At 40.5% G+C, this 17,293-nt stretch overlaps 1 protein-coding gene across 1 annotated transcript in view; it reads left to right on the plus strand.

The window, feature by feature from the left end:
* THEMIS (thymocyte selection associated) overlaps window positions 1–17,293 on the plus strand; it is a 78,497-nt gene that overhangs the window by 24,687 nt on the left and 36,517 nt on the right. The window contains exon 4 of the mRNA XM_063331073.1: window positions 2,340–3,382. Coding sequence (XP_063187143.1) covers window positions 2,340–3,382 — 1,043 coding nt within the window. The remainder of the gene's footprint in view (window positions 1–2,339; window positions 3,383–17,293) is intronic.

A 17,293-nucleotide genomic window follows, 5' to 3' on the forward strand; every position in this document is an offset into this window, starting at 1 on the left:
GTTCCATGAAAACGTTGAAACTGCTGGGTTCTGTTCTTACCAATGTCTATATGTATGCCTTACTTCAAACCTGTTAGTGAAATTAGTCACAGGAAAAAAACTAGAAGGTGTGCAAGAGTATAAGCACACAGTGAAATTCTCCTGAGTTTTATGGTGACTCGAATAGCTGAGCTGAGTAATGACCTATGTGTGTGTGCATAGCGTACCCTCTCTGAACTGAGATACCTACCTAAGCAAAAAACCAGCTTAAGCTAAAATGTTTGACCTTGCTTGAGGACAGCCCAGACAGTAGATGGAAACTTGCTGCAATTCTACTTGTTGATGCACTACCCATCCTGTTAAAGTTTGCAAGACAGGAGTTTAGCTTTTGGGAAGGCTTTACTGCCTGTTGTGTTTGCTAGAAGCAAACCGGTGAGCTCCGTAGAAATGAAAGCCTAATAGAAATATATCATTCTCTCAATTGAGCTTTCTCTGATGAATGATGTAAGTAAATGGATAAAAGAGAAAGAAATAAAAGTGGGCAGAGACTGTTAGCACAATACACTATAATTGTTAAATGCTTATCATGAGACATTCAGCTGTGCTTGCTATGTGATTCAATGTGTGAGTTTGGAAACGTGTATCCTCACAAGATAAAATACGTCGTTTTCTACAACTCTAGCTAGATTCAGGAATCTCGCCCATCTCCTGAAGCTGGATTCACTTAGGTGTATTCCTATATCTGCTTAGATACATGTGCAGAATCAAGAAGAATTTAACGTTTCTAAAAAACTTGTAGAAGATTCAGAAATGTTTGGTATTCAGTTGTCTTCCAACCATATATTCCACTGAGAGTTATATTTTTTGATTTTATTTCATGGCCATTTATGTTTCATAGTGTGCTCTACATTTAAGAAGCATTAAATATGTCCTAAATAACTACTTAATACAAACTTGAAAAGTAGGCTTCATGGTACATGATTAACTATTTTCTTGTGGACCATGAAAAATGGATTCTCACCATTTTTAGAACTATAAATAGACACAAGATAAAGTATGAGAAATACTACCCCAATTCAATAAAAAAGATTTCTGATAAGAGGGATAGCAGATTACATTTTCTCAGGCTGTGGGCAGGAATTCTCTATACTTCTCACTCTTAATAATGAACAAATTGTGCATGTGCAACTCCCCCAGATGCTCATAGAAAACTTTCATTTTTACTAGTCATTACTCCTTCATTGACTTTCCCTTGTGGTGCTCAGGATGGTTCTCATTTGGAAGTGTCAATGTGGCAAAACCAAAGATGGAATAAACAGATCCTGTACCATTGTCATAAAATTTTATCATATAAAATACATCTGACACCAACTGTTAAGTATAAAATATTGGTATGTCCTGCCACAAGGAAGTGTGAGTATACTGTCCTTATTGCAGGTCTATGCAGAATAAGTCTTACTGCAGAGAGTCATTAAATATTATTTCCTTGTTAAATTTTATTGCCCTGGTCAGTGATCTGTGGTGTCACTGATCTGGAGCCAAATTCTTAAACAAGCCTTAATTGCGTAGTCAGCTTTGTGCTTGGAAGTTTTGCATCCAAAATTTTGCAAGTTCAGTTGTGATAAAAGAGTTGTTGTTCCCTGTCAGACTGTTAAATGCAATGGCTGGGGTCTGACAGTGAATAAAACCAGATGCTGCAGAAAAAGATACAAGAGTTCCACAGAGGACTATTATAGTACAAATTTATTCATTCATTAACAAAAACTTAGCATTTGTTATGCAAAGGTTTTGCCTTTTTTTCCAAGTGATATTGTTTTCTAATAATTATAGATGTTTTTGTTATTCTTATAATATCAAAACACCTTATTTCTCCCAGACTGGCCACAGGAAAAACGTGTTAATGGATTTGAATGCTATTTATTCATTAAAAATGTTTCCTCCCACCGCCATTTCTTTGGAAAAACTATAAGTTACTGTGAAATAAAATAATAGAAATACATTTTGTACTCAAGAAAAAGAAGATTGATAAGATAAACAGCTGATTAAATTTGGAGGTGTTGTGAGAAAGTGAACTATATTTATTTTTCTCTTCTCTTTTTCTCAAACTTTTTTCACTTGCACACTTTATTCTTATCTCCTCTTGTTTCTCTCTTTCTTTGTGAGGTCTCTTGCACATCTGATAACTATATATCTCAGATTAAAACGGTTTGACTTTGACTGGCCCTATTAATTGTGCATGTTAACATATTGAGGTGCATGCTTCAGGGAAGATACTTTTAGTATATGGCCAGCAAGACATGTATATTTTATTCCAATGTCAGTTTGAAAACAAAAATTAATGTATGTATTTTTCTTTTCAGTTCGGAAGGACATAGTTCATATCCTCTCAGATCTAGATGTCGAGGTCAAGGATATAACAGACTGTTACGATATTAGCTCTTTCCTTCAGCCACTGTCTTTGGAAGATGTATTTGAGAGAACAAGCAAGGAATTTCCTATGGTTGCTGAGATAATGGAAGGGCCCTCGGGAAGCCAAAAACCTTATAACTTATTGCATACAGGGAAAGAGATCGTCATCTACAAAAAGTACCAGGCAACAAGAGTCCTAGCCTCTGAGATCAGAAGTGATTCACCCAAAAGACATTTTTTAATCCCTCCAAGCTACAAAGGAAAGTTCAAGAGAAGACCTCGGGAGTTTCCAACTGCCTATGACTTAGAGATAGCAAGAAGTGAAAAGGAACAGCTTCATGTTGTAGCAACTAAAGCCTTTGATTCCCCTCATAAAGAGCTTTTTTCTGTTTCGGTTGGAGATCAGTTTCTAGTTCAGCAATGCCAGACTAGTGAAGTTCTGTATGAGGGAAGAAAGAAAGTCATAGATGTTTTAGCTTGTGAACAAATACTAAGTGATACGTATAAGAAAGTGCTCCTCCCTATGTACATGGAAGGTGGCTTTGTGGAAGTGATTCATGACAAGAAACAGTACCAGCTTTCCGAGATTTGCAAAGAATTTCGTTTGCCTTTTAATGTCAAAGTGTCCGTGAGGGACCTTTCTGTTGAGGAAGACATCTTGGCTGCTGTACCTGGTCTGCAGTTTGAAGAAGAAATCACAGACTCTTATTTGCTGATCAGCAGCACCAATAGTCCAGTGGAGAGCTGGGAGATTCCTGTATATCGCTTAAACATGTCTGTCCATTTGCTCAGCAAAGATGTCCAGGCAGTTGTACCTCCTGCAACTAAGACAACAGTGGAAGAGATCAGCGAAGAGCAGTACTATATGGTGCGAAGGTACGAAAACCAAACCCTTCATCCACCACCCAGGCCTCCCAAAAAGCCAGCACTTGCACCAAAACCGGTTTTTGCAGTACCTAAGCATGGTGTGTCTGAGGTACTACAGGCTCCAGAGGTAAGCTATCCCACCTTGTCTTTGAATCTCTTACAATCATAGGTCATGTTCTGTCGGTTTACAGTCTCCATTTCACTGGTGTATCCTTATGGCATGTACACAGATGGCTCTCAGTTCCCTGTAATAAGCAAATTAGCCATTATAGACAACAATGGCTAAAATCTCTAGTGTGTGTTAATTGATCCATGAAAAACAACGGAACCATGCCGACTCACAGCAGAAAACTTGGCCGTATAATTTTGCATGGATAATCCTTTACTGCACCAATGCAAAAGTGAAGGGAGAGACTTGAAGTGGCTGTATTTAAATCTTTATTAAGGGGAAGCATACGTTTTCATGACGTAAAGATAATTTTGCTCAGCTGGAAATGACAGAATTAAATTCACAGAAAGTCAAGTTGCACAGATACTTTTGACTGCGTGGTTTTGCACTTACCCAAGTGGCAAATAGATTTGGAATAAAAAGGGCAGCTGTTTTAGAATAGCACTTGATGTTAAGAAACAAGTGCCCCTTCTAGGACAATTTGCTTCACAGTTAACCTAAGGCAGTGCATTTGTTCATTAATTTTTTGTGTTGAGTCTAGCTGAGATGTAGTTTATTTTCTTCACAGCAGCCTGTAAGATATTGTGCTTTGGATTTGTGACTAAAACAGCATTGATAACACACCATTTTTTTGGCTATTGCACAGCAGTGCACCCACAGTGTGAAGACCTCTTTCTCCCAGGCTGCCCCCCGCTCCCCAGCAAGCAGGTTGGGGGCGGGCAAGAGGTTGGGAGGGGACACGGATGGGACAGCTGACCCCAGGTAACCAAAGGAATGTTCCATGCCATAGAATGCCATGCTCAGCAATAAAAACTGAGGGGGTGTTTGCTCTGGGAAGGTAGCCATAGCTCAGAGACCAACTGGACGTCAGCCTGCTTGTGGGAGGTGGTGGAGTGATTGCCTTTGCATCACTGGGGATTTTTCCTCTTTCCTTCACTTTATCTCAACCCATGAGTTTTCTTGCGTTTGCTCTTACCATTCCCTCTCCTGATGAGATCGTCACCCTGATGTCAGGGGGAATGAGTGAGCACATGTGCGGGTGCTTAGCTACTGCCTGGGGTCAGCCCACCCCAATTTTCTTGCATGTATTGAAAGAATCAAAGAAAGGTACTTTGATGGACTTTAATAAGAGAGACTGTCCAGGAGGTATTTAATTTAGATTGCAGTTTTTCTCGTGTGCAAATAGAAATTCCCTAAAGGGGAAGAAGGAAAAACATTGGAAATACTTTCAGGCCTCTGCATTGTGATTGTACTGCACTTTAAATGCAATGTAACTTGCAATTGTAACTTATATTTTGGGGGGTTTAGGGAAAGTTGTTTTATGTGTTGTTGTCAAATTAAGGTCCAATTGTAGCCACTCTGGAAAGGGAGCCTTTGTGAGTACCTCTCCTTGCCTGGTGGAAGTGTTCCTCCCCTCAGCGACAATTCCAAGACCACATGCAGGTCCACAGCTCCACATGGGTCCTGGGAGATGGTTACCACAGACCATAGAAGTGAATGGGTAAGGCAGGTCCCTCAGATAACAGTAATACAGCAAAAATCTGTGTCTTTTTCTTCTGTCTTTACCCGTGTTACGGAAACCTCTTTTCTGCTAGTTCGTACGGTGAACCTTGTAGCAGCTTAAATAAGCCGTCCTGTTAGGGACCTTACATGAGACACTGGTCCCTGGAGCTAACAGGCGAGCCATCAGCCTGTACTGGCCCGGGGTACAGAACTGGGGAAGAATTCCCTAAAGCTGTGTTTCTGGTAGACCTGTACCCTTCTCAGGAGGACTCAGACCTCCTGCAGTTACTGATGTCTGTGTGTGGAGAGCAATGGGTAGATGTTGACTCTAGACTAGACTTGGGCAGAGTATTTTCCTAAAGTGAGGAGAGAGCAAAAAGTGCAGGAGGGGGATGAGCTGAGGTTCCTATGCACATTCATGAGTGAGAGTGACCTTAGACTGCAGATGTCCAGACAAAGAAGCACATTTAAGCAGGCTGTTCCAAAGGAGATTTTTTTTGTCACTCGCTTGTTATAAATAAATAATAAACTGCAGTCAGAATGTTTTGAGCTATGCAGACTCGTAAATCTCCTTCCCTAGAAAGGTGAAACAAGTAGAGATCCCTTATTCATAAGATTAAATATCCTGAACTGTAACATAATAAGTTTAAAGTCATACAGAATGCATTACCTTTTTGATCCTGAGCACCACAAATCCGCTGAGAGGATGTGGATGGTAGCGGATAAGCTCTGCCTCGGCCTCTCTGCCAGCGACGGTGATAGGGAAGACCACATATTCTTCTACATGTATCAGGGATGTCTGAGGGTTCAGAAAATTGGAGATTGTGCCAAACTGATAAATGGCCCTCTGCATATTTTGTGACTATGCATAGGCTTATTTGCATAAATAACAGACAAATGTCCTAATGAGCTGAACTTAAGCCTGACAAGGTGGCAGCCTGGAATAAGCTTTAGTGCTGCATGAATTGTCATGCTCCTCCTGCAGGCAGCTCCCTGCCTGGTGCTTAGGGAGCTCTGGCTGTTTGCTGGAGGGTGGTGAATGGCTTCCTTGGCCACCAGTTGGGAAGCTCTGCTTGGCTTGGTGCTCCAGGATTAAATGATGCTGCTGCATGAGTCCACAGAGGACTAAGATTGGCTGCTTTTATGCCAATACCTGAGGATGCTCTGCAAGGGTGGGTCACCTCTAGCTACGGCTTGTGCTTTGATCGCCTCTTAGCTCACAGCAAGGCTATGAGGGCAGAGAGGCTCCAGCTGTCTCTGCCTGCTGTTCCCTGACCTTGGTAAGGGAACAGTAGGGCCAGAAGAGGCACTAGGCAGTGTATGTTTCACTGTGCGCTTTTGGTCATGTTTATCACTGAATTGTATGAGATTAGCAGCCAGCATGGACTGGAACCTCAGATGAGTCAAGAACTGTCCCCGCTTGTGTGCAAGGTGCAATGCTGTAGAGACAGGTATGTTTGCACAGGTCAGCAAAGTCCAAAGACATCAGATGAATTCTCAAACATAATATTGCCGCATTAACCAAGCACTCTGCCCAGTCTCTTCACAGGGCTAATTAAGTTGGCCTGGCTCCTGCTGACACAGCTTTCACTTCCAGAGCCTGGGGATCTCTCCTCTCCCCTCCCCTCCCCAGTGCAGTGTAGGCTTTCCCTTTCCCTCTCATCTGATCATTTGATTTGGATAAGAAACATCCAGACCACATATGTGTGCAATTTTGCATTCATTGTTAATTGAATAAAGAAAGAAAACCCCCAAGAAAACACATGCAAATAAATGAAACAAAATAGCATGTAGTGAAAGATAAAATTAATCTGATATTTCAGACATCAGATATATATCCAATATAAATATCTTATATCTATCTAATAACCAATATCACCTGTACTCATACACCCTACTAGCTTTGCACCCCCAGCTGAGGACGGTGATGGTCACACAACGATTGTACCCTTTGTCTAATTGTAAAACTTAGGATACAAGCAGTCATTCACAAGAAATCCACATTTTCCTCTCTGGAATCATTGTAATAAAGTCCTCAGGGGAGTCTAACTGCCATGTGGTATTACACAGTTTAAGTCATGCAGTTTCCGATTTGTGACCTTAGCTAGAAAATGAGAATGACCTAATAAAGCCCTAGAAGTGAGTGCTACTGATTTGAGAATGGAACACCTCATTCTCTTACCAAGTTGTTCCTGGAGAAGAGTTCCTGTGGGAGGAACCACTCAGGACACCACCTTCTTGAAATTAAAATTCATTTAAAAAGAACAAGCCATATGTGCTTGTTCTGTCCACAGTTAGAACCACCATGGTGAACATAAAAACCCAGGTTTTCACTTAGTATCTCCAGAGTAATGTTCCAGGTGGGACCTTGAAGAGAAGAAGCTTGAAAATTGTTTCCTAAAATTTTCTTAGGCTTTTTGCCTCCTACCTACAATTTTCTCCCCTTCGAGGGGATCCAAGCAGGAAAAGTTTTCTAGCTTTCTTTTAGCCTATCAGTTCAAGCAGTAAATATCCTACAGATTTAAGAAGGTGTTAATATATGTCCCTCAATGGCTTTCTTTTAAATTGAAACAAAGACCCCACGCCAAATATTGCTAAGTGCATGTTAATACTGGGGGAACCGTAATTAAGGTATGGAAGGCCACGGTTTGGTCCCGGTACTCCTAATATCCCAAGGGCAATAAACGTACTGCTTAAGGAATTAAAAAAGGCAACATTTGGCTCCTGATGAACAGTCAGAGAGGTTAGCTCCATCCAAGGCTATTTTCAGCAGTCTGCTTGGGCATGTTTCTAGCCTGAGCAACATTAGAATCAGTAAAATACTCACAAGCTTCGAGTTAGGATTGCTGCTAAATACCTTTACAAGTGTGGAACTGGAAAAGTCAGTCACAGGCAGTAATCCGGCAAGAAAGCTGAGAGAATTCCAGCCAGGGAAACTGGAATTTAATAAAATAGTAAGTATCAGGGCATGACAGTTAATCATCATTCTGTGCTAAGGTCCATTATCCTTCAAAAAGTCATTACAGTGTTACGATATCAGGAACTTTCTTGCTTTCTTGCTTTTTATTTCAAAATTAAAATGAAAGGAAAATTATCACTTCCATCTGGCTTTGCAGTTCTACAAACTGAACTATCGAAATCTGCCATTAACATATTTATCGCATCTGTCTTCACAGCAAAATGAAGACTTATCTGGAATTAAATTGATAAGACATAAGCTGCATTTTTCAACAAATGAGTTTTCTTGCAGCGCCTCCTTTCCTTCCTCATAACTATTTCTTTTCTGCTTCCAAAGCATTTTTCATGTTTTTAGGGCCTTTATAGTATAGATTTAACACAAATATTTCTGCAATGTAGCAAGAAACTAACCTTCCTAAATAAATACGTATTAGAAAATGCGTGCAGGACAGCCAGGAAGGAATGGGTAGGAACAAACTTCAGCAGTTAATAATCTTTTGGCACTGGATGGATGGAGATGAGGGAGGAAAGTGTGGTTCATTAGCAGATGCAAAAAAGTGCATATGCAAATGTAAGAAAGAGGGTTTCTCTCTGACAGGTGCAGCATCGTGGCTGCTGAGGCTGCAGCTGGGCTTTCTCTTCCTCTCTTTTTCTCTGTCCCCAATGAAGAGGAGATTTCCCTCTCCCTGGAGTCTCCACTTCCACCTCCTCTTTCCCCCTCCTTCCCCACATCTCCCTGTCACTTTCCAATAGCTTTGTAAGACCCTAATAAATAGCATGGGAAGGCTGGAAGCACAGCTCCTTCAGATTAATGACCACCCCACATTGTCATTCTGGCCAAGCTCTTGAAGTGTCTCAAAATCCCATCCCCAGCTAAGTGAATCAGACCCCAAATCCCCCCCACTCTTGTGCTGCAGCTTCTAGCTCCTCCAAGCACTGTGTCCACACTGTGCCACGGGGTCTGTTTCCTCCTAACACCTGTCCTGTGCCACATGTGCCTGATTTCACCCATACTCATGTGTCTTGGACCCCCCAGCACCGTAGGCCCTTCAGCTCCCACAACTTATATCACTTTGGTTCCCCAGTCCTCTCTACTGTTTTCAGACAGGCTTGTCTTTTCTTCTTCCTTGCTTCTTCCCAACACATCTCCCCTACTTGCTCTTCTCTCATTCAGTGAGCTGAAGACAAGGCCACAGCCACTATTGGGTAGGAGTTGCAGGGACATCCCAAGTTACACACATCTCCTTCCCCAGCAGCACCTCTTCCAAACCTCAGCAGGGCATTGGTCTTCAGCCAGCTTTTTAGGAGCAAAACTGGAGCTGACAAGTTCCAAGCCACTTAATTCTCTTGTAGGTTGGACAGTCCGAGATGAAGGACTTTGTATTGGTACTCTGTTGCAGAGATCCTTGTAGCTATGTCTGTATCTGGGGGCCATGACCATTTTCTGGGAACCCTATATGCATCCTGATGCCATGCTGAGCTGACGCCTGCATGTGTGCCATCCCACGTCATGTCGTGGGGTTTTCTGCAAAAGAAGTCAAGCATTGGTGGCTGGAGAAGCACTCTCATCTGGATGATGGGGGCCGGGACTACAGGGTACCCTATAGACTCTGTGTGAAAGAACAGGAAGGAGTTAGAGGAGCAGGAAAGCCTAAAGCCCCAGATAATAAACAATTGGAGTTTTCCTGATATTTTCAGTTTGGAGAGCTGGCATTAAGACCTCTTTCTCTTTTAAACATCACTAAAAACTGAAAATTTCTACAGAGAAGCATCAAGTCTGTAGCAGGCACTTACTGTGGATTGATGTTACTCTCAAAACCAAAATACAGTGGGGAAGATAGCAATGTGCCTGCCAGAAGGGCAGGCAGTAGATAATTGCCTGAAAAACTAGCAGGGCAAACTGAGGTGTAAGTCTCATTGCAGAAAGCCATTACTGCTACAGGAAATGCTGATATAGTACATGAAATTAAGGAAGGTACAGATGAACATTTGGATATGCTGACTGATGAAAATGCCAACTGGTTAAAAGCAAATTGCTTAATTTAGAGCTAAAAATGAATTACTTGGAGAACAAAGAGAAAAGAAATACCAAAATAAAAAGGATGCCCAGAAGAAATAAAAAATGGGACCACATAAAAATATGGAACCCTTGATAAGAGGAAAGAAAATCTCGCACGGGAGTTTGAGCCAAAACCATTGATGTCAGTAAGGGGAGAACTGGCTGGCACATTTTTTTTCTCTCTTACAGAAAGTACATAACATAACAAAACACATATCGTAACAAAATCACATAATTATGTATAATTATGAAGTAGGACAAAAAAGTAAAAAAATAAATCCAAAATTCTAGGAAGCACTGCAGCAGAATAACTCTCCAAATATATAATTTGGGGGGTGGGATTTGAAATTTTTTTTTTTCACCTGGGGTTCCAAGCAGCGTGTCTTCCAATGAGACTGTTCTCCAGGCTGCACTCTATTGTTTGCCCTTCTCCTCACATCAAGAAGGTTGGAAAATTATGTCCATGGATAGTCGGTTATTGAAGTGCTACCTATTATGGCATATATTTTCGTCTCTTTGGAAATCACCAAAGAGTTTTCCAGTTTGAACTGGCCAGAGGTAATCTACACCACAATGAATTTCCACAGTCCCTGTACTCTTGCGATGCCTGTCTGCAGTTCCGGCAGCAAGGTGCCGGGCAGCTCCCAGGGCTCCTGCAGAGCCAGCTGCTGGAGCCCCAGGCAGCCCCCAGGCTCTCTGACTCCATCCCTGCTCAAACGCCTTCAGGGACTTCTCTGGGCTCTGAAAGTCAACTGGCATGAGGTGGCTGATGTCTCTGCTCGCAGCTCTTTCAGTCTTCAGATCCGTGGGGTTGCTTTCAAACCGTGCACTAGGAACGAGCCTGGCGTGCTCTAACCCCCAGATCATGCCTGGGAACTGTTTGGGAAAGTGGTAGTTGGCACAGGTTGAAACTGAGCCCAAGGATGTTTACAGGCGCTGTTTAATCAACCAGTGTTGACGTAGCCTCTGCTAAAAAAGGAAAAAAAAAAAGCAAAGAGCGCTCATCAGCATCACTAAAGCGTTGTATGCGGTCGATGTAAAAGAAAGCACTGACATTTCCCATTTACATTATGCCTTCCTTCATGAAATTCAAGCTTTTGCAGTACTGTCAGAGCTGGGCATCCCAGAATTGAAAGCATCCCAGAAGGTTGGGATTATGCTTTGAAATATATTGCCCCATGAAATGAAATGAGAAAGTTGCTGTCAGTGTGACAGCAGGGTCAAATCCCAAAGGATCTGTAGGCACAACTCAAGTTTTCCAGTGAGTTCTTGCAGGGAGCAATTGTGTGATTATCGGGAAACAGAGAGTGATGTGGAGAGACTCATCAAATCCATTAAAATTCGAAAAGACAGTCCAAGTCCTGGGCTTTTCCTCTCTGCTTTTTGAATGTGTTAGTCCATAGACATGAAATAAAAAACATGGTGATAATAAAATGAACAGTGAGGTTTATCAATTAGTATAAGGGAACTTTTAAAGGCTGAAAGACTATGTATTTAATGTCTGTACTGAGAAAATTAATTTCCCGTCTTTATGGATAGAGGTGTATAATTTACAGTGAACCTTGTCAAGGTATTTAACAGCATTATGTTCTTGTTCTACCTCAGGACATGAAATAATTTTACTGGTAAATATTTTAAATGGCAATATGTTGTGATGCTGTAATTCAGATTTACCTCCCATGGGTTTCTTTTTCTCTTTTCTTTTCTTCTCAATAGAAAGTAACAAGGGGTTTGACGTGGCACAGAGTATTCTATTCTGCTGTGATTTCCGTGGTGCCACTGAAAAATCAGAGCAAGGATCTCAGGCTTGCAATGACTGTAGGCAGTGGCTTGTATCAGTGGTCCACCAGAATGAGTGTGTTGGGGTCTTAATAGAGCATCAGTTGATAGGAGTCACTGAAGAAAAAAAAGGGAAAGAAAGAAACCTCCTTGCTAGTTTGTGGCAAGCCATGCACCACCCTGATCGACAACACAGTGGCTAAAAATTGCTTAGACTCTGCAGTAAATTGGACTCTAGATTAGCTAAGGTTGAAATCTGATTAACAAAAAAGGATAAATCTATTCCCAGTTCATTGCTTTGTTAAAAAAAAGTTTCAATTTAGGAGTCCTTGAAAAAGTAAATAATATTTTATGTGTGAAATTAAGAAACTGTATCTGGAAGCTACTTTTACCAATCCATCTGTTTTACGTAAGTGGAATACGCATGTTCTGCAGTATTAATGAGGAAAAGAGTGGCTGAATTTGCTTGCGAATTGCTCTCCTTTGAAGGGAGATGTGCCAAGCAATTGAACAGTAGCTCTACAAGAAAATTCTGGCCACAGAGGAGTGGGGTTTGCAGGAGCTCAGTAGGTCTGGTTTACATTCCCACTTCTGTCATGTGCTGCTTCGGTGACACCAGACAAATCGCATAAATATCATTGCCACAAGATACCTGAAGAAACTGCCATGTGTGAAGAGAGAGTGTGGATTTACAGCTCATTAGCTACTTTATATGGATGCTTAAATCTCAGGTAAATGCAAGATACATTGCCGTGCTTTCAGCAAGGGTCAGAGCTACCTCACATTTACTCTGGAGCAATAACCACACAGACAGTTGCCATGGAGTAGTTAATGAGCTGTAAATCCACGCTCATTTACTTGGTGGCAACTTGTTCATGTAGCTGTCTCTGCTGTCTATGAAATGGGACACAATGCTTCATTTTTCCATCTGGGATATTTATAAAGACAAGCATCATTTATGTATGTATGCAGTGCTTTTTGCAATCGCTACCACAATAGGAACAACAGTAACAACATAAAAATAATAACAACAATGAAATTCCTGGACACTAGTATACATTTTAACCTTGCTTAAAAATTTTCAACTGAATGTTAATTTACAAAGGATGTGCAAAAAGCAGGTGACTCTTGTCTAGGACAGCTGGATTCTGAAGTGTGGATATTTGAAAGAGGAAGTAACAAGAAAGAAGAGAGGTGTGAACTCGTCCCATTTAACATTGCAAGGTGTTAACCTTGAGGCTCATTAACACCTTTGTAAGCTTGTTTTTTTTATTAACCACTTCATAGTTTATTCTCATAGTAGACATCAGCCTTTGTGCTTGCCTTCTGCATCTGCTGTGGTATATCCAGTGTCTTAAGCCTTGTCTTCACCCGGCGGCTTACAGAAGGTAGCAGATAGTTTCAAGACATGAAGGGTTATGGATGGAAACTCAGATGCTTCTCAGAATGCCTCCATAAATTTCCCCGGTTTGTGGGACTTCGACAGATGATAGCATTAAACTGAAAGTTGCATGTTAAAGGTTAGTTTGTGTAAGCACGCAAGGTGTCAGTAAGGGTTAAAAATGAGAAAAGAAACCGCTACGGTATGGGTTATGTATATTTTTTTATTGATAGATCATATTTGGATAAAAAGTAGTGGGATGTAACTGATGAGGTATAAATGAATGCTGGACTGAAAGGTCATTTTTCGAAGTCAACCCTAGCACACAGCTTTTACAGCCAAATCATTTATATTACTTGCAGTGATGGAGCAGCACCACCATTTGGATGGAAGAGCGGATTAAGGAGGTAGGTTAGGAAAGTGAAATTGAGCACTAGTGAAAGAGAAAAATGGGATATCCAGTTATCTTCTATCAAACTGTGAAATGGGACAGGAAAGCAGAATTTATGTAGGATGGAGAGAATTTTGTTATAAAAAAGCTTTTTTAAGGGGGAAGATTTTTCTTTCTAAATATGTTCTTTTCCCCTTGTTAATGTCCTAATTCATAACTATCCTAACTTCGTTGTCTCTCACATAAAAATGAAAAGTAGTGTACTGTAAAAAAAATCTGCTCTGCTTGAACCACACACCATGATTTTAAAATGCATACATACACGGTGGTTAGCATGAAATATCTGCTCTTTATCTGTTGTTTTTCACCTCACTGAATAGAGATGGACCACAGAGGTCTTGGTTTGCCTCCTACTTATACTCCATACTGTCAACATCTGGCAATGTGGACACCCTCGTACTGATATTCCCTTTCTGTTCTCATGGTTCAAGCAATAAGAATGTGGATGCAAAAATATGGAAGCTAGGAGGAAAACAGAAACTAAGTCCTTAAATTGCAGGCTTGGATTTTGCATAAGGCTTTTTGTTAGTTTGCATCTTCAGAAAACACAGAGATAAAATCCTCTCATGAAATATTGAAACCACTTCTGCCCCATACGAACATCTGAATGTGAGACATCTCCCTCTACCCTCCAAAAAGGAAAGTAAGCCTTCTTACGAATGTTATGAGTTATTGAATAATAATATGCCAGTGGTCTGATGCTGCTATTGTTGAACCTAAATGAAAAACCTTATTAATCATGGATTTGACAGCTCATTCAGTTATAATAATGTTTCCTGTCAATCCAAGCTCTCATTATAATTGGATCTTACTTAGAAAGGAAGATGGTCCATTGACTGCTCAGATGGAGGAAAATACAGGTTTGAAAATGAAAATATCAGTCTGAATTCTGTTTCCAGGGAGCCTGCTTATGCATGTACAAGTTGGATAACACTTTAATCCTTGCTGTGTGTCACATTTGGACGTTGCTGTAATAAGATTCTCTCACTGCCTAGACACCAGCTGTAGAGTCATGACAGTGAAAGTGAAAGCAGGAAGAGTAAATGAAACTTTTTCTCAGGGATGCTGGTATATCATCGCTACGACCTAGTTGCAAAGAATTAACTGAAATAGGTGGCTTGTCTACGTAAAGAAGTGTGCTCGTCTGAGAATTTGGTTACAGTTAATTTGGTTTTCTGCTTGGCCTTTTTTGTGGTCACTCAGTATGCAGAAAGTATTCGATATTTCACATGGTGTTGAGAGGGGATTAAGTTGCTTCAAACCAAGGCAATTCAGTGTGCTGTAGGAGTGTTTACAAAGAGAGTTAGTGGCATGGAACCGTAAATTCATACACTAACTTACTGTGCACTATCTTTATAAACAAGGCCAGAGACAGGGCAAACAGTTGAGAGGGTTATAAAGGCAGACAAATATTCAAGCTGAGATTGAAAGCACTTGGAAAAGCATCTCAAATAAATGCCCTTTAGAAGAGATTCTGTAGGTAGAATCTATAAACTGCATATTGGAGGCCCCGATTCCATGGGTGTAGCAGAGGGACGTGGTGTATTTCCACGAGGAACACAATTCATTAATGACACAGAAGCCACAGGGTAAGTATTAGACTCAAGTTAAAAAATAAAGTTTGTATAGGTAGCTTTTTTCTAGGGCAGCTGAAATGATAATTCTCAGAAAGTGTTCTTGTTCACTGATAAACCAATGTGATTGCAATAAATGGGAACTTAAAGTAACTTCCTATTGAGCAGTGGAGCCAGCAAACGTGGAGACACAAATTTGTTTTCACTGCCTTGCAGGACAAGTAGCAAATAATCTGATAACATCAGGCCAATGTACAGATCGGAAAATGGTTATAAACTAGGAAAGAAAGCTGTCATTTATAGATATGAATAATAAGCACTCCCTACAAGAAATCCTAGGGGGACCTGAAGTGTAATTTTTGATGAGACTTGTTTTAAGGAAAATAGAAGTTGGAAAAAATCACCAGTCTGCTCTGGCAGAAAATAAAGAGAGGCAAAGTAGCCGATGGGAAGCTGTTGCAGCTACTGTAAAGGGTATGGCATGTCCTTTTGCAGTTCTCATTTTGGACATGCATCTGCCCGATGGATTACTTGATGGGCAAGCAAATTTATGGCAACTTCAAACAGCACCCAACCCTCCTTCAAAGTACATAGTTTTGGGTCACCAACATGCTGGGATATCAGACCCATTTGAGTCTTTGCTGTAGTGGCAGTGAATGTTTTCTTATTATGTCCAAAAAGCTTTTTATTCATGACATGACCTACAAGCCCAGTGGGGCTAGAAGGCAAGTAGTCCTAACTGCAACAAAGCCAGTCTTCCTTAATTTACGTGTAGAGAAAGGTCTCCCTAAGAAACCAAATGATGAGAAGTACTAGTATTCGGATGCAGGATGAGAATGATTTTGTGATAAACTAAACATTCAATAATGCTGTAAACATCTAGTAGGTGTTGGGTGTGAAAAAGAAACCATAAAACTATTTTAATTGTTTATTTCTCATTTTTCACCCAAAACCTAGACAAAGTTTAGGAATATCTAGTATTTTGTGAATTAATGTGCCATTCTGGGACCTTCATGTGCAGCGATACATGAGATATCTATTTTTCAGAGTACACATGAACTGTGTCTTTTAAGGCTTGTGTAAGTTTAATTTAATGGAACTCATTGCACGAGCGTAAGGACTTACTTTTTGTGTGCTTGATCCTCTGGCAGATATACACACTGGGAAGAAGAGCGTAAGCAATCTTGTCTCCCTCAGTGCCTCAACCAGATGAGTCACAGAGGGGAGAATAGGCCGCAACCCATACCAGAATTTAGTAACCGTACTGAGACAATATGCGTGCTTCTATTATTTGTCTTCAATCATTGCAGCTCAATGCTATCTTTTACTTTGCTTTGTGCCAAGCAGAGACAACTTAGTCTCCACTGAGACTGCAGTGCCTGAGAGAAATAAGGACAAGGCTAAAAGTGAAAGTGCTGCAAAGGTGAACAGAAATAAAATTCCAAGAGAAAGTGGAAAGGGCTTGTTTTGGTTTTGTTGCTATGCATTGATTTTTAAATTTTTATGCGTGAGTAGCTGAATGATTTCTCATCTCTGAATGGATAAATAGAAGTCAAGAGTTAACGTCAAAGAGGATTTCTTGTATCGATGAAGTGCAAAGATCACACAGTCATAGACCAGAAGTCACCATAGGCCTCTACAACCAGTCACGTAGTGTAAATTTGTGGAGGTTATGCAACGGTTTGTGAAGTGCCTATTAGCATAAAAACCCCATAAAATTTGCCATGGAATGATGTAATTCGTATGGCAGAATAATATTTCAAACAATACTTTTCGCAACATATAACTTGATCAGCAGCTGTTGAATGCATAAAATTAATATTTATATTCATGGAGTATCTGAGAAAAGGTCAAGTAGGAGACATTTTAATCCATGTTTTCAATTTGTGGCTATATGTTTAGAGTAATAAATCATAGCAGCTTTCAAAAATAACAACAGCAACAATAATATATGACTCTAGGATTTCTATGGACTGTAGATTAAATTAATTTGTTTTTCCTGAGCACCTAAACACATTTTCTTTATTTGTTGGTTGTGATCTCTTACGTAATTACAAAAAGAGATTTGATACCTAATGGCATAAAATATTATGCTAACAATTTCAAATTAATGGGAACTTCCAGCTCACTTCAAAAGACACATTGCCAAGCACTGCCATCATAT

This window comes from Chroicocephalus ridibundus, chromosome 3 (assembly GCF_963924245.1).
Source record: "Chroicocephalus ridibundus chromosome 3, bChrRid1.1, whole genome shotgun sequence".
Classification (NCBI taxonomy): Eukaryota; Metazoa; Chordata; class Aves; order Charadriiformes; family Laridae; genus Chroicocephalus; species Chroicocephalus ridibundus.